This window comes from Lichenostomus cassidix, chromosome 25, assembly GCF_008360975.1.
Source record: "Lichenostomus cassidix isolate B80296 chromosome 25, HeHo_3.0, whole genome shotgun sequence".
Lineage (NCBI taxonomy): Eukaryota > Metazoa > Chordata > Aves > Passeriformes > Meliphagidae > Lichenostomus > Lichenostomus cassidix.
In genome coordinates this window covers 1,724,168-1,746,811 of record NC_139505.1, presented here as the reverse complement: position 1 = coordinate 1,746,811, position 22,644 = coordinate 1,724,168, and the positions used below count along the sequence as shown (strand labels likewise).

General features: G+C 61.4%; 2 protein-coding genes and 1 long non-coding RNA gene across 3 annotated transcripts; all 3 read right to left on the bottom strand.

The window, feature by feature from the left end:
• Positions 1-1,687: 1,687 nt before the first annotated feature.
• LOC146427206 (Fc receptor-like protein 2) lies at positions 1,688-17,417 on the bottom strand. Its single transcript, XM_085082203.1, has 12 exons — positions 17,347-17,417; positions 16,119-16,209; positions 15,946-16,039; positions 9,189-9,356; positions 8,680-8,943; positions 8,313-8,552; positions 3,023-3,292; positions 2,609-2,905; positions 2,443-2,529; positions 2,076-2,097; positions 1,922-1,992; positions 1,688-1,825 (listed from the first exon to the last, which is right to left on the bottom strand). Exons 1-12 carry the CDS (start codon positions 17,415-17,417, stop codon positions 1,725-1,727), a joined length of 1,776 nt encoding a protein of 591 aa, XP_084938329.1. The 3' UTR covers positions 1,688-1,724.
• Positions 6,272-6,845, bottom strand: LOC146427208 (uncharacterized). Its single transcript, XR_014856529.1, has 2 exons — positions 6,718-6,845; positions 6,272-6,577 (listed from the first exon to the last, which is right to left on the bottom strand). It is a non-coding gene; the product is annotated as an uncharacterized LOC146427208 (long non-coding RNA).
• On the bottom strand, positions 7,308-8,156 carry LOC146427207 (Fc receptor-like protein 2). Its single transcript, XM_085082176.1, has 2 exons — positions 7,756-8,156; positions 7,308-7,633 (listed from the first exon to the last, which is right to left on the bottom strand). The coding sequence occupies exons 1-2, from the start codon at positions 8,072-8,074 to the stop codon at positions 7,308-7,310; spliced, it is 645 nt and encodes a 214-aa protein (XP_084938302.1). The 5' UTR covers positions 8,075-8,156.
• Positions 17,418-22,644: the final 5,227 nt, after the last annotated feature.

Genomic DNA, 22,644 nt, shown 5'->3' with positions numbered 1-22,644 from the left:
GGTATACTTAAAATAAACACTTTTAATACTGCTTTAGCCAGGAATTTAGCTTTTGTTCAAGGTTTTAGTCATTAAGGTGTTATTATTCATAAACGCTGGAAACAAGTTTAAATTATAACTTAGTTGCACTAATTAGCAGGGTACTTTGAAAATGCATTCACGAATTGATTTTTGGAGCTTTGGAAAGGATCTCTCGTGGCACAGCTGGCGCTTGCTTGCATCACTCGCGGCAGGGCGGTCCCGGTCTCGGGCTGGTGATGGTTTCAGCGAGCAGGAGGCGGTGAAAGAGGCATGGACAGCCAGCGGCATCGCCCATCGGGGTGCCTTGTGCGACTTCTGCCTTCTGCTTCAGCTGACAGGAAACCGAGGTCGGAGTAACTTCTGTTTCGCTCTCGGGTCGCGCAGTCCGCACGGCGCACGGCGGGGCTGTTCCCGGGCGGCGCGGCTGCTCGGAGCTCTCTCCGCCGCCGCGGCGCGTCTCGGCTCTGCGGGCGGTGGCTCTGATCCGGCAGAAGCTGCCGTTCTTTGTCTGCGGTTTGTCTGGGCGGCGGTGGGGCGGAGCGGGCGTGCGGCGCTGGACTCTGTGGCACACACTGACCCCTCGCCACTCTGTCAGGGGAGCTGTGCTTATTAATGTAGGGAGTAACTTTATCTAGTGCTTTTTTCTTTTGTTTTCTCTTCTTGCTCGGCAAGAATATTGCGGTGCAAGTTTTCTGTGCTGCTGCAAGTCTTATGGCTCTGCTCGCGTCTAGCAATTCATAAAACAAACAGTCAAATACTGGATCAGGATCAACAAAAATTCTCTGGCTTTTCTTACGGCAGTTAGTCTTGCTAATTTTCCGCTTTTCTAAAAAGCATTGTTATAAGTTTTAGGGCTACCTCTATTTCCATTTCGGTCCAGCTGGTGACAACACCTCGGTCGCTGCAGTCCCGCAGTCGCCGATAGCAGCCTTTCCAGAGTGTAGCTCCAACGGGCGGCGATCCTCCCCCCTGGGACGGATCAAGCTTCGGGTCGCAAGTATGCCGCGATCCCCGGCTGCCCGGCTTGCTGCTTGCCGGGGCTTCCTCGTTCTCGTCACACCGAGTCGAGACTTTTACAATGTCCCCTCCGCCGAGTCAAGAGCTCCTGGAGGGTCTAGAATCACTTCGGGCTCACCATTTGCGACGAGGGGAAAGACGAGACCACAGACCCAGTATGAGTGATTTTCAGGCTTTCCCGTTTATTTCAGGGCGAGCGTGGTTTATATATTGTTACAATTGCTTAGGCACTATTTCATTGCCTAAATACAAAAGATACAATTCAAATTCCACTGTTGCTATTTTAGGATACTCTGCATTCCTTTCAACTCCAAGTTCCCACCGGTACTTCCCACTGTTTTCCCCCCAAAAGCCCCAAGGTCTGTCCCTGGGCTCCTGTCCTGTCTGCACAACTTGCTCTTATCCTGTCTGCACGACTTACATTTGTCTTGCTGCTGCAGCCTAGTTGGCCTGAAAGGCTTCCTTAGGCTGCTCCTGGTTCTGCTCGCACAACATTCAGGGTTCCAGAGAGTCATGGCCGAGATTCTGTAACCATTCTGTGACACCCCTGTGCCTCCAGTGTCCCCAGTGTCCCCAGTGTCCCCAGTGTCCCCACTGCCCCTGTGCCGCCACTGCTCCCAGTGTCCCCAGTGTCCCCACTGCCCCTGGGCCGCCAGTGCCTCCCAGTGCCCCCAGTGTCCCCAGTGTCACAGCACATTTTCATAGATGTCACCGGAGTCCTGCTGTCGCCCGCGGGGTCCCGGCAGCTCTGCGTAGGTCACCTGGGGGGATGTGGCACGGGGTGGCCCTGCGAGAGACAGTGGTTGGGGGAGGTGACACCCGTGGGTGACCTGTCCCTGTCGCTGTCGCTGTCGCTGTCCCTGTCCCCAACACCCAGACTCACCCTCTGCCCTCGCGCTGCTCACGACCTGGCTGTAAAGCACCTCCCCATCCTCCGGGGGGGCCGAGGGGACCCTGCGGGGACAAGGGGGTGTCTGTAGGGCCGGGGGGGTTTGGGGTGGGGTAAAAGGGGGTCATGGCTGCAGCCCCCCACTCACGTGTCCTGGGGCTTCCTGGCGGCTGCAAGGGAAAGAGGAGAGGTGACTGTGAGGTCCCTGAGGCCACTGAAACCTCCCAGGACCCCTGACTGCCCCCGGGACCCCCGAGCACCCCTGAACCACCCCAAAGCTCCGGACCGCCTGAGCCCCCAGAGCCCCAAGCCCGGCAGGGAGGGGAAACCTCCCAATTCCCGCAGGACCCCCGAAAAAACCCCAAAATCCCAACGCTGCCCCAAACCCCACAGGACACCAATAGGGACACTGGGGGTTCAGCTCCACCCCAACCCAGGGGCTGTGGGTGTCACACCATCGCTCCCCCACTCTGGGGGGCTTCCCACCCCTCCCCGGGACCCCCAGTGTCACCCACCCGTGCGGTGCCACCGGCGCCAGCCCAGGATGACAGCCAGGAGCAGAACCAGGAGCAACAGGGAACCACCGACCCCTGCGGCCACTGCTGGGGACAGAGAGGGACACAATGGGGTCACCAAGAACCCCAAGGGTCCTGCACCCCCACTGACCCCGTGTGACCCCACCTGTGCCCCAGTGTCCCCGCGGTGTCACCTCCAGGGCCAGCTCTGCGCTGAGCGCCCGGAACACACGGTGCTCATCCAGCTGGTTGGTGGCCACGCACTGGTAGGTGCCAGAATGTCCCACATCGATGTCCCCAAGCTCCAGGTCGCGACCCTGGGCCACCTCCCGCCCGTCGTGCAGCCAGGTGAAGGTGACAGGTGCTGAGCCCACCTGCACCGAGCAGCGCAGGGTCACGTTGTCACCTGTGTGCACCTGGAGTGCCGGGGGGCCAGGGGTGATGGTGGCATTGGCCACGGGCACTGCGGGGACAGAGACGGGGCTGAGGGAGCTGCAGCAGCTGTGGGCAATGAGGATGGGATGGGTGGGATTGGGGATGCCGAGTTTGGGGTCACCCCCAGCCCGAGGGTCACTCTCACCCAGGACGGTGACAATCAATGGGTCACTCTCAGCCACACTGTCCCCATTGCTGACTCGGCACCGGTAGCGGCCACTGTCATTGTCGCCAACGCTGTTCAGCTCCAGCTGAGGGCCAGTGGCCAGCAGTGTCCCCGAGCCCTCCCGGTGCCAGGAGAAGGACAGGGGACCTGTCCCCGCGGCCACCGCACAGCTCAGCACCAGCCGGTCACCCAGTGCCACCTGTCCCCCGGGGGGCTGTGCTGACAGGGACACTCCTGAGATTGGGATCCCTGTGGGGGGACATGGGTGTGATGGGGACATGAGGAGGGGAGGGAGAGGAGTTGTAGGAGAGGATGGAGGAGAGCCGAGTGGGTGAGAAAGGGAGCGATGGGAGATTCAGGGAGGGGAGAGCTGCAGGGGATGCAGGGGGTGAGGGGATGCAGACAGGGGTGGTGTGACCTGGGGACACTGGAGGGACCTCCAACAGGGCTGGGTGACCCGGGAGGCTGTCGGGAAAGGATGGGTGTCCCCAGGCAGTGATGGGAGATGGGGACAGTGACCCCAAGGCCGCTGGGGACAGGCTGTGGGGCTGTCGGGGTTTTGCGGTGCTCACCGTGCACTGTCACTGTCACCGGCTCTGACTCCGCCCACAGTGACGTTTCGAAGCTCACCCTGCCCTTGCAGCGATAGCTGCCGCTGTGGTTCAGCTGCAGGGGGGACAGGGACAGCTCGGTCCCATGGCCAGACCTTCTCAGTTCCTCCTCCTCGCGGTAGAAGGACACCGAGGTGACAGGATTGTCCTGCCAGCCCCGACAGCGCAGTGTCACCGTGTCCCCCTCCAGCAGCGGCCGCGCTGGCACCTGCAGCACCAAAGACTCTGGGGACAAGTGGGGACACATCACACCGGCATGTCCCGATGGCACCAGGATCACCACACTGTGTCACACACAGAGCATCAGGGGGTCCCCAATTCCAACAGGTTCCCATGGCACTGGGATGCTCTGGGATGTCCCCGTGCAGGGGACAGGCTCTGGTCACACCAGGGGGTGACCCAGGCAGCAGAGCTCACCCAGAGCCCTCGGTGTCCCCGCGGGTGACAGGCTGGGGACACCAAACTCCCTCACCATCTAAGACGCTCACGGAGGGGCTGCGCCCCGTGCCGGGTCTGTCACACTCGTAGGTGCCACTCTCGTCGACAGTGAAATGGTCGCCTCCCTTCTGCCACGAGATCCACCCATCCTTGTACCAGGTGGTGTCACCGGATGTCCCCGAGCCCTGGCACGTCAGTGTCACTCTGTCCCACAGCACCGCTGGCGTCCAGGGGGGATCCACGAGGAGCTGGGTGGTCTTAGCACCTGCGGGTGACAGGGGACACCAGACTGCCAGGGCCAGCACAGGGCTGGGGACAACAGGGCAGGGACATGGCATCCCTTGGGGACTCACCAGCGAGGCTGAGGGTCTGGGCTGGAAAGGAGAAAGGACAGGGTCTGAGCAAGGGTGGCACCTCGGGGAGGATGGCACCCAGAGGACAACTTTAGGCGGCTGTCCCCAAACTGTCCCCTTGGGGACACCACAGTGGCACGGAGTGCTCGGGGATGGGGACAGTGTGGCCACCCCGTGCTGGCACAGGTCACCCCCATCAGCCCCACAGAACCTCGCCCCATATACCATCCCGACGGTCCTTGTCCCCTTGTCCCCCTGTCCCCTTGTCCCTGTCCCTGCAGCCCTGTGTCCCTGCCCCTCTCCACACATCCGACCAGCCCCATGATCCCTCCCCACACCCGTGTCCCCCATTACTGTCCCCACCTTTCTGTCCCCTCTCTCCTGTCCCCACGGCCACCCCACAACCCTGGTCACCCCCACGGACTGGCTCTGCTGGCATTGGGGACCTCAGGGGACCCCGCAGCCCCCTGTGCCCCCTCCCCACCGCTCTCTGCCTCCCCAGGGCCATCCCTGGGCTGTCACCCCTGTGCCCAGGGCACTCACCCCACAGCAGCAGTGCCACCTTCCCGGCCATCCCGCTGTCCCCGGCCACCCGGGCTGGCTGTCACACACTGCCGGGGCCACCTGTCCCTGTTGGTGGCTCTTGGGCCGAAGGGGAAGGAAGCGAGGTCACATCTCGCGCTCGGGCGCGATTCACACCTGGTGGGGGCAGGGAGGGGACAGGCTGGCCACAAGCTGGGGGCAGGGCGGTGACATGGCAGGGACATGGTGGGACAGGCTGGGGACATGGTGGGACACAGGAGCTCAGGAGAGGCAAAGATTGAGGTCCCAGAGCAATGGGGGTCCTGGGGGAAGGGAGGGTGCAGGGGATGGAATCAAGGGGAGGGGGCTCCTCGGCAATGGGGGTCCTGGGCCATGGAGACCCTGGGCAATGGCAGTGCCAGGCTGGGGGGACATAGGGAATGGGGGTGCCATGGTTGGGTTCCCAGGGCAATGGGGGTGCCAGGGATGGGCAGTGGCTGGGTGGGCATGTGGGTCACAGCTCCTGCACTGGGTGCCTCAGATGTTGGGGTGACCCAGGGCCCAGCACAGCCCCTCGGGCTCCTCATGGCCTGGGGGTCACTCCGGGGGGATTCCGGGCAGCTCTGCCTCTGTGCTTCCCCCTCTTCCCCTCCCAGGGGCTTTTCCCTCTCTTTAGTTCCATTTCTTCCCTTTTCCCCTCAATTCCGAACTGCCCCAATTCCCGGCTCGGCGATCCCGGGGAGCTCCCGAGCAGGGATCGGGTTTGGGTGACCCTAAGGAGGGGGAGAAGGGAGTTCAGGGAGGGTTGGGGGGCTGTGGGGGATGGGGGTGTCCGGCTGTGCCCCCAACACTTTCACTTTCCCTTTCCTGCAGCAGAAGGAAGAGGCTGTTTGTGCTCAGAGTCACCCGGGGGGTGACAGGTTCTGTCCTGGGGGACACAGCCAGGGGTTTTGTCTCTCTCGGGGCTCTCGGGGCTCCAGCTCGACCCGAGGGGCTCGGCAGCTGCGGATCGATGATGATGGAGACAGGGTGGCACCGCCGCAGGTCCCTGAGCCCCTGCCGGGTGTCACCGAGAGGGGACAAACAGCGAGCGGCAGCTCCTTCCCCTCTGCGGGGACAGCTGCGAGAGAACCCAATTGATCCCATTTGATTCCACCCGGAAATGCCCCAACTGATCATTTTGTCACCCTCCCCAGGGGACTCTTAGAGCCCCAAAAATCCTGCAACTCCCACAAGGATCTGCTCACAACCTGACCTGGACCCTCCTCCTTCCCGAGCTGCACAGACAGAGCTGAACAAACAAACCCATTTCTGCCGCTTTAATCAAAAAGCTGCGCTTGGAGTGCAATCAGAGGGAAAAGGGTCCTGTGCCCCCCTGGCAGTGGGATGGGAATGGGGAGCGCTGGGGGTGCTGTGGAGAGGAAGAAGTGACCCCTGGGGAGACTCGATGTCCCTCAGTGCCGCCAGTGTCCCTCAGTCTCCCCAGTGTCACAGCACATTCTCGTAGGTGGCACTCGGGTCCTGCTGTCCCTCGCAGGGTCCCGACAGCTCCGCCTTGGTCACTTGTGGATCCCGAGGGGGGACAGTGCCGGGGGAACGCCCTGGGGACCCTGCGAGAGACAGCGGTTGTGGGGACCCTCGTGGGGTGGACAGACTTGGGTGACCTGCCCTTACCGCTGTCGCTGTCGCTGTCCCTGTCCCTGTCCCTGTCCCTGTCCCTGTCCCTGTCCCTGTCCCCTCCCGTACTCACCCCCTGCCCTCTCGGTGCCCTCCATGGGGGTGTCCAGCACCTCCCCCTCCTCCGGGGGCTCCGGGGGGCCCTGCGGGGATCAGGGGTGTCTGAGGGGCTCTGGGGAGAGGGGAAAGGGCAGTCATGGCCGGAGCCCCCCTCACCTGTCCTGGCACTTCCTGGGGGCTGCAGGGAAAAGGGGAGGAGGTGACTGTGGGGTCCCCGAGACCCCTGAACCTTCCTGGCACCTCGGGAGCTCCAACCACCAACGGGACCCCAAATCCCCACTGCAGCCCCGATTCCCACAGGACACTGATTCCTCCCTGGACCCCAGGAACACCTGAACCCCATGAAGTTCTGCACGACTGCAGTGTCCCCAGTGCTCCCGACCCCCCTGAGCCCCAGAGCCCCAAGCCCGGCAGGGAGGGGAAACCCCAACTCACTCCAGGACCCCCATGGCCCCCCCATTGTCACCCACCCGGGCGGTGCCACCAGTGACAGCCCCCGATGACAGCCAGGAGCAGCACCAGGTACAGGAGGGTCCTGCCGACATTCACAGCCACTGCTGGGGACAGATGGGTCATGAGGGTCACCACTCACCTCAGGAGTCTTCACCCCCAGTGACCCCATATGACCCCACCTGTTCCCCAGTGTCCCCGCGGTGTCACCTCCAGGGCCAGCTCTGGGCTGAGCGCCCAGAACACACGGTGCTCATCCAGCTGGTTGGTGGCCACGCACTGGTAGGTGCCAGAATGTCCCACATCGATGTCCCCAAGCTCCAGCAGGGGACCCTGGGCCACCTCCCGCCCGTCGCGCAGCCAGGTGAAGGTGACAGGTGCTGAGCCCACCTGCACCGAGCAGCGCAGGGTCACGTTGTCACCTGTGTGCACCTGGAGTGCCGGGGGGCCAGGGGTGATGGTGGCATTGGCCACGGGCACTGCGGGGACAGAGACGGGGCTGAGGCTGGGGGAGGGGCTGGCATCAGGTGTGGGGGGAGGGGATGCGTGGGAATGATGATTTCAGGGGTGGGGTCACCCCCAGCCCGGGGGTGTCGCTCACCCAAGACAGTGACATTCAGTGTGGGACTCTCGGCCACGCTGTCCCCGTCGCTAGCCCGGCACCGGTAGTGGCCACTGTCATTCACGCCAACGCTGAGCAGCTCCAGCTTAGGGCCAGTGCCCAGCGGTGTCCCCGAGCCCTCCCGGTGCCAGGAGAAGGACAGAGGACCTGTCCCCGTTGCCATCAAACAGCTCAGCACCAGCCGGTCACCCAGTGCCACCTGTCCCCCGGGAGGCTGTACCGACAGGGACACTTCCCAGAGTGAGAGCCCTGTGGGGGACATAGGTGTGATGGGGACATGAGGAGGGGTTGGGGACATGAGGAGCGGAGCGAGGAGACGTAGGAGAGGATGGAGGAGAGCCGAGTGGGTGAGCAAGGGAACGTTGGGAGATTCAGGGAGGGGAGACATGGGGAGGGATGCAGGGGGTGAGCGGATGCCGGCCGGGCTGATGCGACCTGGGGACCCTGGAGGGACCTGCAATCTGGCTGGGTGTCCCCAGTAGTGTCTGGGGTACCCGGGGAGGCTGTGGGGTTGCCGTGCCCATCCCCGCACTCACTGCGCACCGTGACGCGGAGCCGGGCGCTGCTCTTCCGCACGGCCCCCCCTCGGAGCGCACCTCGCAGCTGTAACTGCCCGAGTGGGAGACCCCCACGGCGGGCAGCAGGAGCTGCGGGGACCCCTGCGGGCCCCCCAGCAACTGCCCGTCCCGGTAGAAGAGGTGCAGGAGGGGGGCTCGGGGCCGCAGGGGGCTGGGGGTGCTGAGGCAGCTGAGATTCAGGGGGGACCCCTCGGTGGGCTTGGGGGACCCTCCAGCTCCAGCACCGGTACCGGGAAGAGCTCTGGGAAGGAGATGGGAGTGAGGATGATGATCGCGAGTGTGCTGGGGACAGGCTGTGGGGCTGTCGGGGCTTTGCGGTGCTCACCGTGCACTGTCACTGTCACCGGCTCTGACTCCGCCCACAGTGACGTTCCGAAGCTCACCCTGCCCTTGCAGCGATAGCTGCCGCTGTGGTTCAGCTGCAGGGGGGACAGGGACAGCTCGGTCCCATGGCCAGACCTTCTCCGTTCCTCCTTCTCGCGGTAGAAGGACACCGAGGTGACAGGGGAGTTCTGCCAGCCCCGACAGCGCAGTGTCACCGTGTCCCCCTCCACCAGCGGCCGCGCTGGCACCTGCAGCACCAACGGCTCTGGGGACAAGTGGGGACACATCACGCCGGGATGTCCCGATGGCAACCAGACCCCCCACTCTGTCACCTCCAGCACCCCAGGGGTCCCCAGTTCCAGCAGGGTCCCATGGCACTGGGATGCTCTGGGATGTCCCCGTGCAGGGGACAGGCTCTGGTCACACCAGGGGGTGACCCAGGCAGCAGAGCTCACCCAGAGCCCTCGGGGTCCCCGCGGGTGACAGCCTGGGGACACCAAACTCCCTCACCATCTAACACGCTCAGGGGGGGACTGCGCCCCGTGCCGGGTCTGTCACACTCGTAGGTGCCACTCTCGGCGACAGTGAAATGGTCGCCTCCCTTCTGCCACGAGATCCACCCATCCTTGTACCACGTGGTGTCACCGGATGTCCCCGAGTCCTGGCAGCTCAGTGTCACTGTCCCACAGCACCGGCGGTGTCCAGGGGGGATTCACCAGGAGCTGGGTGGTCTGAGCACCTGCTGGTGACAGGGGACACCAGGGGACACCAGCCTGCCAGGGCCAGCACAGGGCTGGGGACAGCAGGGCAGGGACATGGCATCCCTTGGGGACTCACCAGCGAGGCTGAGGGTCTGGGCTGGAAGGGAGAAGGGACAGGGCGGGGTGGGGTGGCACCTCGGGGACAGCGACACGCAGGAGATGTAGCGTGGCATTGTCCCCAATGTGTCCCCATGAGTACACCAGAGTGGCACGGATGTCTCAGGGATGGGGACACTGCGGCCACCCCGTGCTGGCACAGGTAACCCCCACCAGCCGCACAGCACCTGTTCCCATATCCCATCCCGATGGTCATTGTCCCCTTGTCCCCCTGTCCCTGTCCCTGAAGCCCTGTGTCCCTGCCCCTGTCCCCACACCCGCCCCAGCCCCATGGTCCCTCCCCACACCCGCGTCCCCCATTACTGTCCCCACCTTTCTGTCCCCTCTCTCCTGTCCCCAAGGCCACCCCACAACCCTGGTCACCCCCACGGACTGGCTCTGCTGGCATTGGGGACCTCAGGGGACCCCGCAGCCCCCTGTGCCCCCTCCCCACCGCTCTCTGCCTCACCAGGGCCATCCCTGGGCTGTCACCCCTGTGCCCAGGGCACTCACCCCACAGCAGCAGTGCCACCTTCCCGGCCATCCCGCTGTCCCCGGCCATCCGGGCTGGCTGTCACACACTGCCGGGGCCACCTGTCCCTGTTGGTGGCTCTTGGGCCGAAGGGGAAGGAAGCGAGGTCACATCTCGCGCTCGGGCGTGTTTGACACATGGTGGGGGCAGGGAGGGGACAGGCTGGCCACAAGCTGGGGCCAGGGCGGGGACATGGCAGGGACATGGTGGGACAGGCTGGGGACATGGTGGGAAACGGGAATTCGACGATTTGGGACACAGGAGCTCAGGGGAGCCAAAGATTGAGGTCCCAGAGCAATGGGGGTCCTGGGGGAAGGGAGGGTGCAGGGGATGGAATCAAGGGGAGGGGGCTCCTCGGCAATGGGGGTCCTGGGCCATGGAGACCCTGGGCAATGGCAGTGCCAGGCTGGGGGGACATAGGGAATGGGGGTGCCATGGTTGGGTTCGCAGGGCAATGGGGGTGCCAGGGATGGGCAGTGGCTGGGTGGGCATGTGGGTCACAGCTCCTGCACTGGGTGCCTCAGATGTTGGGGTGACCCAGGGCCCAGCACAGCCCCTCGGGCTCCTCATGGCCTGGGGGTCACTCCGGGGGGATTCCGGGCAGCTCTGCCTCTGTGCTTCCCCCTCTTCCCCACCCAGGGGCTTTTCCCTCTCTTTAGTTCCATTTCTTCCCTTTTCCCCTCAATTCCGCACTGCCCCAATTCCCGGCTCGGCGATCCCGGGGAGCTCCTGAGCAGGGATCGGGTTTGGGTGACCCTGAGGAGGGGGAGAAGGGAGTTCAGGGAGGGTTGGGGGGCTGTGGGGGATGGGGGTGTCCGGCTGTGCCCCCAACACTCTCACTTTCCCTTTCCTGCAGCAGAAGGAAGAGGCTGTTTGTGCTCAGAGTCACCCGGGGGGTGACAGGTTCTGTCCTGGGGGACACAGCCAGGGGCTCTATCCTGGGGACAAGAGTGGCAACAGCGAGCAGCGGCTCTGCCCCGCGGCCGTGCTGGGGCTGGGGGTGATCCCGGCCGGATGGCCACAGTGGCTCCGGACACGCTGTCCCAGCCGCTCCGGACACATGGCCACCGTCGCTGCCGCAGCCCGGGACAGTCGCGCCACTCGCAGCGCCATGGCAGCGCCACCTGCCCCGGTGACCGAGCCCAGCACTCCGCTCCCGCAGGCCCGGCGGCTCCTGCCGGGCTCCCTGCTCTCCCCCAGCCTCCCGCTCCCTCCCTCCCGGCGCCCCCCGCCCGCCCCAGGGCTGAGCCCGGCCGAGGCTCCGCAGCAGCTGCGGGGCTCAGAGCCGCTCGGGGAGCGCCGGCTGCGGGGCTTTGGGCACCGGGGGGCACCGGGCAGGGCTGCGGCGGGGCTGGGCTGGGCTCGGGGGACACCTCAGGCTGTCCGCGGCTCCGTCCCGGGGCTCTCGGGGCTCTCGGGGCTCCAGCTCGGCCCGAGGGGCTCGAGAGCTGCGGGATGGATGCCTGTGGGGACAGGGTGGCACCGCCGCAGGTCCCTGAGCCCCGGCCGGGTGTCTCCGAGAGGGGACAAACAGCGAGCTGCAGCTCCTTCTGCCCGGCGCTGGAAGGAAAAGCTCGGCTGTGTCCCTGCGCTGTCCCCGCATTGTCCCCGCGGTCTCCCGGCAGAGCCCAGGGCCGCTGTCCCCGCGGGGTTGGGGACACTTTCTGGCAGGGCTCGATTTGGGTTTTCCTTCCCCTTCCGCCGCTCCTCGCAGCTCTCTCCCGGGCAGGGCGGGTTTAGGGCTCGGCCGTGTTTTCCCTCGCCATAAACCTGCCCCGAACGGTTTGCCAAACCCATTTGGGGTTTCCAGAGGCTTGGAGAGGAGCCTGGAATGGGATTATCTCCACTCCCAACCGGTTTGGGGAGCTGGTTTGCCTCGTGGGGCGGCAGGTTTGGGAACTCTCCCATCTCCCTGTTCCCCGACAAGGAGCCCCGGGCGGGTTTGGGATCTCTTATCTCGGAGGCACCTGGATAAAAATCTCCTAATTGGATTGCCGGGATTAATTAATGCCAGCAGTTTCCGGCTCTGGGGACAATGACAGCGCTGTCACCTCCGGGGGTTTGGCGCCAAACCCTTCACTGCTGCACTCAAAATTTGGGAAGCAGCGCCGGGACCTGCCGGGCTGGGCTGTGGGAGAGACACTGGAGAGGAGCCAGAGGAGCCAAAATTTGGGAATATCGCCTGTAGAAAAACCCCAGAGAACGGCACAGTGTGCGGCCATGGGATTGGGACCGGGATTTGAAACTGGAAACAGAATCCCAAGGAAACAAAATTCCCAGAAAACAGAATCCCAATGAAACAAAATTCCCAGAAAGCAGAATCCCAAGGAAAAAGAATTCATAGAAAACAGAATCCCAAGGAAAAATAATTCCCGAGAAACAGAATTCCCGAGAAACAGAATTCCCGGGAAAGAAAATTCCAGGGCAACCCCACATGGGCTCGGGGAAGGCACTCCGGGGATTGGGAATCCTCCCCCGCCCCGTGTCCCTTCAGCAGGTGGCACTCTGGGGACAGCAAAGGGACAGCCGCACTCAGGCTGCACAGGGAGCTGCCCAGCGCTGCCGCGGGATGGCCTCGCTGTCCCCAGGTCCTGGAACTGTCCCCAGGTCCTGGAGGTGTCCCCAAGTCCTGGAAAGGTTCAGGTTTTGTGGCTAGTTCAGGTTTTGGGGTTGTTTCAGTTTTTGTCACTGGTTGAAGTTTTTGGGGCCAATTCAGGTTTTGAGGCTGGTTCGAATTTTGGGGCTGGTTCAGGTTTTTTGCCTGGTTTGTCCCCAAGTGCTGAATTGTCCCCAGGTCCTGGAGCTGTCCCCAGGTCCCCATCCGGCCACTCCCCGCCCGTCCTGGCCACTTGGGGTCACTCTGCGCTGGTCCCATCAGGATTTTCCCTGCTGCTCCTGGTGGCCACAGGCAAGGGACAGGGCCAGCTCCTGGTGGTCACAGGAAAGGGACAGGGGACAGCTCCCGGCAGGGGACAGGGCCAGCTGTCCCCAACTCCTGGTGGCCACGGGGCTGCTGGAGCTTCAGCTGAGGCTCCTCGGTTCCCTAACCCCACTGTTCCCACACCAACCCCAGACCGCGGGGGATTTTGGGGAGATTTTAGAGGGTTTTGGGGGATTTTGGGGGTTTTGGGGTCTCTCACTCCCTCCTTTCCCACAGTTTCTGAGCTCCGGCAGCCTCACCATGATCTTCGGGATGTCACCACCTCTCCCACAGCGCTGCCACCCCTGGGGGACAAACCCAAAATCATGGGAATCATCCCCAAAAATCTGTTGTGGGAACTCATGTGAGACTGTGCCTGCGGGGATTTAGGGATCTGGGCGTGTCACTGCTCTGTCCCAAAATCTCAGGGATCAGGGATGGGCGACGAGCATGGAACACCTGGAATTTGACACTTAATAATCCCAAAACCCAACAAATCCCAAAAAAACACCAAAAAACCTTCTCGACAACCACAAAAAGCTCCATCTGGGCAGAGCTGGCAGCACCTGCCACCCAAAATTCCACCTCACTTATCCCAAAATCCCCGGGAGAGGCAGCAGAGCTGTGTCCCCTGTGCCCAGGGACGGTTTAGGAGCCGAGCTGGACTTTAGGATCCCCGGCCCTAATTAAAACACCTCATTAAGGCCCTGCAGCACCCTGCATGGGGCCATTACCCCAACCTGCTCCCATTTAGCCTCGTTTTGACCTCCCAAAATGTCCCTGGGAGTCGTTGGGCTTCGCTTCCTGTTTGGAAGCTCTGCGGTGTCCTAAAACGTGTCCCAGATGAGTCAGGTTTGGGGTTTTGGGGAGAGGGAAAAGGTGAGGAGGATTCGGGGTTGGTTCAGCCTTTGGGCTTGGCGCAGTTTTTAGGGTTGGTGCAGTTTTTAGGGTTGGTTCAGTTTTTAGGGTTGGTTCAGTTTTTAGGGTTGGTGCAGTTTTTAGGGTTGGTTCAGTTTTTAGGGTTGGCTCAGGGTTTGGGGCTGATTCAGGGTTTGGGGTTGATTCAAGGTTTGAGGTTGATTCAAGGTTTGGGGTTGATTCAGGGTTTGTCACTGGTTCAGGCTTTGGGACTGGTTCATGTTTTGAGGTTGATTCAGAATTTGGGGTTGATTCAGATTTTGGGATTGGTTCAAGTTTGGGGTTGGTTCAGGTTTTGGGGTTGGTTCAGGTTTGGGGGCTGATTCAAATTTTGAGGTTGATTCAGATTTTGGGTTTGGTTCAGGTTTGGGGTTGATTCAGATTTTGGGGTTGGTTCAGGTTTTGGGGCTCATTCACTTTTTGGGATCAATTCAGGTTTTGGGGCTGGTTTAGTTTTCTTGAACTGATTCAGGCTTTGGGGGCAAATTAAAATTTTGGGACCAGTTCAGATTTTGGGGTTGGTTCAGATTTTCAGGTTGATTCAGATTTTGGCTTTGGTTCAGATTTTGGCTTTGGTTCAGATTTTGGCTTTTGTTCAGATTTTGGGGTTGGTTCAGGTTTTGGGGCTCATTCACTTTTTGGGGTCAATTCAGATTTTATCACTGATTCTGGTTTTGGGGCTGGTTTCGTTTTCTTGCATTGATTTAGGGGTTTGGGGCCAATTCAGATTTTGGGACCAGTTCAGGTTTTGTGGCTAATTCAGGTTTTGGGGTTGTTTCAGTTTTTGTCACTGGTTGAAGTTTTTGGGGCCAATTCAAGTTTTGAGGCTAATTCAGGTTTTGGGGTTGTTTCAGTTTTTGTCACTGGTCGAAGTTTTTGGGGCCAATTCAGGTTTTGAGGCTGGTTCAGGTTTTTCGCCTGGTTCAGATTTTGGAACTGATTCATTCTTTGGGGCTGGCTCAGGTTTTTGAGGCTGGTTCAGGTTTTTGGGGCTGGTTCAGGTTTTTGGGGCTGGTTCAGGTTTTTGGGGCTGATTTAGGTTTTTGGGGTTGTTCAGATTTTGAGGTTGGTTCAGCCTTTGTGGCTGGTTGAAGCTTAGGAGGCTAATTCAGATTTTAGGACTGATTCAAGTTTTTTGGGCTAATTCAGGTTTTAGGGGCTGATTCAGGGTTTGGGGCTGATTCAGTGTTTGGGGTTTGTTCTGATTTTGGGACTGGCTCAGGTTTGTTTGGGCTGATTCAGTGTTTGGGGTTTGTTCTGATTTTGGGACTGGCTCAGGTTTGTTTGGGCTGATTCAGTGTTTGGGGTTTGTTCTGATTTTGGGACTGGCTCAGGTTTTTAAGGGCCGGTTCAGGTTTTTGTCACTGGCTCAGGTTTTGTCACTGGCTCAGTTTTTTGTCACTGCCTCAAATTTTTAGGGTCAGTTCAGGTTTTGTCACCGGCTCAGGTTTTTGGGACTGTCTCAGTTTTTTGTCACCGGCTCCGGTTTTGTCACCGGCTCAGATTTTCGTGACCACCTCATTTTCAAAACCACCTCACCCTCCCCACCTCCACCTCCCTCCTCTCACGTTGTTTCCCCACTTTTTATTTGCCCCCGCAGCTGCTGCGAACTGCGCCCGGGCTGAATTCCTGAAAATCCAGCCCTGGACATCCCCGAGCTCCCCAAACACGGGGCCACTGTCATTAGCTTTATTAGAGCTCGCTGTGGCCACTCTTGCCGGCGTCCTGGAATCCTCAGCCGTGATGCGGCTGCCCGGGGCTCATCGGGCAGGAATCCGCGGCTATTCACCGGGGAGGATGAAAGGTGTCACCCGGGCGGTAATGAGCGAATCCCGGCGGCCCCGAACAGCTTCAAAGTGCAGCAGCATTTGGGTAATTCCCTCTCCCACCCCTGCCCGCGTCACCATGGAACCTGATTAATCCCGCGGCTCATTAACTCCTCGGCGGAGCGGCCCCGTGTCATTATCCGCATTTTTACAGCCGGGGAAACGGGGGCACCGCGAGCTTCGGTGATTTCCTGCCGACCACAGGCTGACTCACCTCGGGGTGCAGCGATTCGGGGGGAGGAGGACACCCCGAGCTGCTCCGGTTCCTCCTCCTGGATCCCAGCATCCCGAATCTCAGCCCGGCCGGGCTGAAGGGGGTTAAACAGAGCGCGAAAAGCAGATTTTTGTCCCCAAAATGTGCTCGGGACGGAGGTTGGAGTGTGGCACCTGATTCACCTCGGGGTGCAGCGATTCGGGGGGAGGACACCCCGCGCTGCTCCGGTTCCTCCTCCGGGATTCCTGGATCCCGAATTTGAGTCTGGGAGGGATGAGGGGGGTTAAACAGAGCGCGAAAAGCAGATTTTTGTCCCCAGAATGTGCTCGGGACGGAGGCTGGGGTGTGGCACGGCAGAGCCGGGTGGGTTGGGATGAGCATCCTGCGGGGACAGGTGGCAATGCCACCATCGCTGTCCCCAGCCCGGCACCCACCTGGGCTCTGTCCTGGTGTCCCAGCCTGGGTCACCTCCCAGGTCCCTTCTGTGTCCCCAGCCAGCCGGAGCTGTCCCAGAGCCACTGGGATCCTGGGGAATTCTTTTCTCTGCAGAGCCACCGGAATTCCCGAGGAGTTCTGTGCCCAGGTGGAGCACAGGGCCAGAGCTGATCCCATTCCTGATCCCATCCCGATCCCCATCCCATTCCCAATCCCATTCCCATTCCCGATCCCATCCCTGATCCCATCCCTGATCCCATCCCAATCCCAACCCCGATCCTGTTCCTGATCCCATCCCAATCCCATCCCTGACCCCAACCCTGATCCCATTCCCAATCTCATCCCCGATCCCATTCCTGATCCCATCCCAATCCCATCCCCGATCCTAACCCTGATTCCAACCCCGATCCCATTCCTGATCCCATTCCTGATCCCATCCCAATCCCATCCCTGACCCCAACCCTGATCCCATTCCCAATCTCATCCCCGATCCCATTCCTGATCCCATCCCAATCCCATCCCCGATCCTAACCCTGATTCCAACCCCGATCCCATTCCTGATCCCATTCCTGATCCCATCCCAATCCCATCCCTGACCCCAACCCTGATCCCATTCCCAATCTCATCCCCGATCCCATTCCTGATCCCATCCCAATCCCATCCCCGATCCTAACCCTGATTCCAACCCCGATCCCATTCCTGATCCCATTCCTGATCCCATCCCAATCCCATCCCAAATCCCAACCCTAATCCCACCCCGATCCCCCACGGATTTGGGATTCCATTTCCATTTTTAATCGCATTTTTAATTAAACGTTTTTTAGCCAGAGATGATTTTTAGCCAGAAATATTTTTTCAGGCTCCTTGTCTCCTCTCCCCACGCTGGGTACAGAGGTTGTCCCTTGCCCTGTCCCCAAATCCACCGGGACAGTGACAAGGTCCCCACGGGCTCTCCCCCACCCCCACCCTGCCAGTGCCACCTTGTCCCCGCGGTGCCACCTGTGTCCCTCGGGGGCAGAGCGAAGGGAGCAGGGCATGACGCAAAGGTGTCACCTCCAGGGGGATGGGGACAGCCTCGGGAGCTGCCCGAGCCCGCAGGAGTGGCTCTGATTAATTGTTAGAGCAGCTGGAAAACAACGAGAGCTGGGAAAGGCCGGGCTGGGGCAGGGGACAGTGCGGGGACACTGCTGGGACAGGGGACAGTGTGGGGACACTGCTGAGAGCTGTGCCGGGCTGGGGAAGGGGACAGTGCGGGGACACCGCTGGGGCAGGGGACAGTGTGGGGAAACCGCTGGGAGTTGTGCCGGGCTGGGGTAGGGGACAGCGCAGGGACACCGCTGGGGTAGGGGACAGTGTGGGGACACCACTGGGAGCTGTGCCAGACTGGGGCAGGGGACAGTGCGGGGACAGTGCGGGGACACTGCTGGGGCAAGGGACACTGTGGAGACACCACTGGGAGCTGTGACAGACTGGGGCAGGGGACAGCGTGGGGACACTGCTGGGGCAGGGGACAGCACCGGGACACCGCTGGAAGTTGTGCCAGGCTGGGGCAGGGGAGGACAATGCTGTGGCCTCGTTGTCCCCTCCCGTCCCTGTCCCATCCCATCTCTGCTGTGACCCTATGGAGGGACAGGGCCGGGCACTGCAGGGCTGGGTGTCCCCTTTGGGGACAGATCGGTCACCTCAGACTCTGCCCCAAGGAAACCTCAATGGCCACCAAGCTCTTGGGAACACCCAGGACATTGTCACCAGTGCCACCCACTCTGCGGTGCTCAGTGCCATCCTCAGTGTCCATCACCAGTGTCCATCATAAGTGTCCATTCCCAGTGTCCACCCCCATCGTCCATTCCCAGTGTCCATCCCCAGTGCAATCCCCATTGTCCATCCCCATTGTCTGTTCCCATTTTCCATCCTCACTGTCCATCCTGTGTCCATCCCCAGTGTCTGTCCCCAGTGTCCATCCTGTATCCATTCCCAGTGTCCATCCCCTGTGTCATCCCCAGTATCCATCCCCAGTGTCCATCCCGTGTCCATCCCCAGTGTCATCCCCAGTATCCATTCCCAGTGTCCATCCATTTTGTCCATCCCAATTGTCCATCATGTGGCCACCCCCAGTGCCATTCCCAGAGTTCGTCCCATGTCCATCCTCATTGTCCATCCCCAGTGCCAATCACTGCATCCACCCCAAGTGTCCACCCCGAGTGTCCATCTTGAGTGTCCATCCCTAGTGTCCATCCCCAGTGTCCACACACATTTTCCATACACATTGTCCATAACCCATGCCCATCCCCAGTGTCCACCCCCAATGTCCCCCCATGTCCATTCCCATTTTCTATCCCACCTGTCCACCCTGAGTGTCCACCCCCCCGTCTATCCCCAATGCCACCCCAGTGTCCATCCCCAGCATCCAGCCCTATTGTCCAGCTCTATTGTCCATTGTGTGTCCATCCCCAGTTTCTATTTTCATTGTCCATCCCCAGTTTCTATTCTCATTGTCCATCCCCAGTCCCATCCCATGTCCACCCCCAGTGTCCATCCCCAGTGCCACCTCCCATGTCCGTCCCCAGTGTCCACCCCCATTGTCCATCCCTATTTTCCATCCCCAGTGCCATCCTAAGCATCTGTCCCCAGTGTCATCACCAGTGCCACTCCCCGTGTCTATCCCTATTGCCCATCCCTATTGTCCATGCCCACTCTTCATCCTGAGTCCATCCCCCATGTCCATTCCTATTTTCCGTCCCTATTTCCATCCCCATTTTCCATCCCCATTCTCCATCCCTATTTCCATCTTCCCTCCGATCCCCCAGTGTCCATCCCCATTTTCCATCCCCGTTCTCCGTCCCTATTTTCATCCCCATTCTCCATCCCCACTGCCATCCCCCAGTGTCCATTCCCAGTGTCCATTCCTATTTTCCATCCCATTTTCCACCCCATTCTCCATCCCTGCTGTCATCCCCCAGTGTCCATTCCCAGTGTCCATCCCCATTTTCCATCCCTATTTTCCATCCCATTTTCCACCCCATTGTCCATCCCCATTTCCACCCCCAGTGTCCATTCATTCCCAGCGTCCATCCCCATTTTCCATCCCCCGTCTCCATTCCTATTTTCCATCCCCATTTCCATCCCCATTTTCCACCCCATTCTCCATCCCTATTTTCGTCCCCATTCTCCATCCGCAGTGTCCATCCCTATTTTCCATCCCTATTTTCAATGCCATTTTCCACCCCATTGTCCACCCCCACTCCCCTCCCCCAGTGTCCACACTCCGGCCGTGCCACCCTGCCTCATTCCGTGCCAGGCCCAGCCCCGAGGGCTTCAAAGCCACCTGGCCGAGCTGGCGCTGTCCCTGGCCGGTGACAGTCCTGTCCCCTCCCCTCCCCGCCCCGTCACAGCCCCGTCACGGCCCCGGGGCCCCCCAAATCACAGACGCGGCTCCGCACGTGCCCGGCCCGGCCCGGCCGGAGCGGGAGGCGGGAAGGGTTAACCGGGCAGCCGCGGAGGAACTGGAGCAGCCCATGGCCCCGGGGCCGGGGTTTGGCCCGGCGGGACAGCGGCAGAGCCGGCTCGGGCACTCCGCAGCGGCCGGAAGGGCCGAGCGGGGCCGCGGGGCAGAGCCGGGCCGGGCCGGGCCGGGCCGGGCCGGGATGGGATGGGATGGGATGGGATGGGATGGGATGGGATGGGATGGGATGGGATGGGATGGGATGGGATGGGATGGGAAGGGCTGGGCACGGGAATGGGGACTGGGCACCGAGTGGGGACAGGTGACCGAGTGGGGACATGGCACCGAGTGGGGACAGGGGACAGAGTGGGGACATGGAACCGAGTGGGGACAGGGGACCGAATGGGGACAAGGGACAGAGTGGGGACATGGAACAGAGTGGGGACAGAGGACCGAATGGGGACAAAGGACAGAGTGGGGACAGGGCATCGAGTGGGGACAGAGGACCGAGTAGGGACAGAGGACCGAGTGGGGACAAGGGACAGAGTGGGGACAGGGGACAGAGTGGGGACATGGCGCGGGGTGGGGGCATGGCACGGAGAGGGAACACGGCACAGAGTGGGGACACAGCATGGACAGGGGACATGGCATGGAGGGGGGACATGGGACAGGGTGGGGACATGGCACGGGGGGGGCATGGCACAGAGAAGGACCACGGCACAGAGTAGGGACACAGCATAGAGAGGGGACACGGCACGGAGAGGGGACAAGGAACAGAGTGGGGACATGGGACAGAGTGGGGACATGGCACGGGGGTGTGAGGATGGCATGGAGACAAGGGCACAGCACTGAGTGGGGACACAGCATGGAGAGGGGACATGGGACAGAGCCAGGACATGGACAGTGGGGACATAGCACGGGGCTGGGCATGGCATGGAGAGGGGACATGGCACCGAGTGGGGGGACATGGCATGGAAAGGCGGGCACGGCACAGAGAGGGGACACAGAAAGAAAAGGGGGTCACAGCACCAGGAGGGGTGACAGCTCAGTTTGGGGGTCACAGCCCAGGGCAGGGGTCCCTGTCCTTGTGTGCCCCTGTCCCCATGTTCATGGGTGTCCATGTCCCTATGCCCCCATGTCCCTGTCACCTGTGTCGCTGTGTCCCCATGTTCATGGATGTCCTGTGTCCCCATGTCCCTGTGTTCATGGATGTCCCATGTCCCCATGTCCCCGTGTTCATGGTGTCCATGTCCCTGTGCTACCATGTCCCTGTGTTCATGGATGTCCGTGTCCCTGTGCCCCCGTGTCTCTGTCACCTGTGTCCCTGTGTCCCCATGTTCATGGATGTCCCATGTCCCTGTGTCCCTATGTTCATGGTGTCCATGTCTCCCGAGTGACCTCAGGGGACACAGGCAGGGACAGTGTCCCTGGCAGGGCCTTCCCACGGGGCTGAGACCCCTGGTGTCACCCCAACACTGCTGTCACATGTCCCTGTCCCAGCTCCTCCATCTGTTCCTGTGTCCCTGTCCCCAACAGTTCCATCCCCTGCCATGTCCCTGTCCCAGCTCCTCCATCCATTCCCGTGTCCCTGTCCCATCTCCTGCCCGTGCTGCCACGTCCCTGTCCCAGTTCCTCCATGCCCTGCCAGTGTCCTTGTCCCCAACAGTTCCATCCATGGTCCCAGCTCTTCCATCCATCCTGTCCCAGCTCCTCCATCCATTCCCATGTCCTTGTCCCATCCCCTGTCCCTGCTGCCATGTCGCTGTCCCCAACCCTTCCATCCACTGCCATATCCCTGTCCCAACTCCTCCATCTGCTGCCATGTCACTGTCCCCAACACTTCCATCCACCACTGTGGCCTTGTCCCAACTCCTCCATCCATCCTGTCCCAACTCCTTCCCCTGCTGTCACATCCCTGTCACACTTCCTCCATGCCCTGCCAGTGTCCTTGCCCCAACTCCTCCATCCACTGCCACTGTCCCTGTCCCCAAGGGTTCCATCCACTGCCATGCGTCCCTGTCCCAGCTCCTCCATCCACTGCCACTGTCCCTGTCCCCAAGGGTTCCATCCACCGCCATGTGTCCCTGTCCCAGCTCCTCCATCCACTGCCACTGTCCCTGTCCCCAAGGGTTCCATCCACCACCATGTGTCACTATCCCAACTCCTCCATCCATCCTGTCCCAACCCCTCCATCCCTGCCATGTCCCTGTCACATCCGAGCATGGCCCTGTCCCTGTCCCTGTCCCTGTCACTGCCACACACCACATCCCCGCACAGTGACCCGTGGGCTCGGTGGGTGCCATTGTCCCCACACTGTCACCGCATTGCGGTGCCCGCCGGCCGAGGGGCAGGTCCGGAGGAGGGATCTGCTGCCTTTAAACCCCTGTCCAACCACACCTTTAAGCCCTTCGAGTCCTGCTGCAAGCCCAGAATCCTCTCGGGATCCGTGGGGCCGAGCGACACCTCCAACCACCGGTGGCTTTGTCCCACTGTCCCCACTCAGCACCCACAACGGGGTGGTGTCATTCCCCATCCCTTCTCGGCGTGTCCCCCTGGTGTCCCCTAGTGTCCCACGGTGTCCCACCGGGGTCCGGCAGGCCTGGCGCTCCCTAATTAGGGGGTAGGCGCGGAGCAGGGCGGCAGCCACGCACAGCTCGGAGCCACTCACTCATCCCACAGGAATCCTCCCCACGGGGAGGAGCGGCCCCGGCCCAGCGCCTAAAAGGGCCCCGCACGGGCCGGCTGCCCTCGGAGCCTCGCAGCCTTCCTGCCTCCTCCTCCTCCTCCTCCTCCTCCTCCTCCTCCTCCGCGGCCGCAGCGCC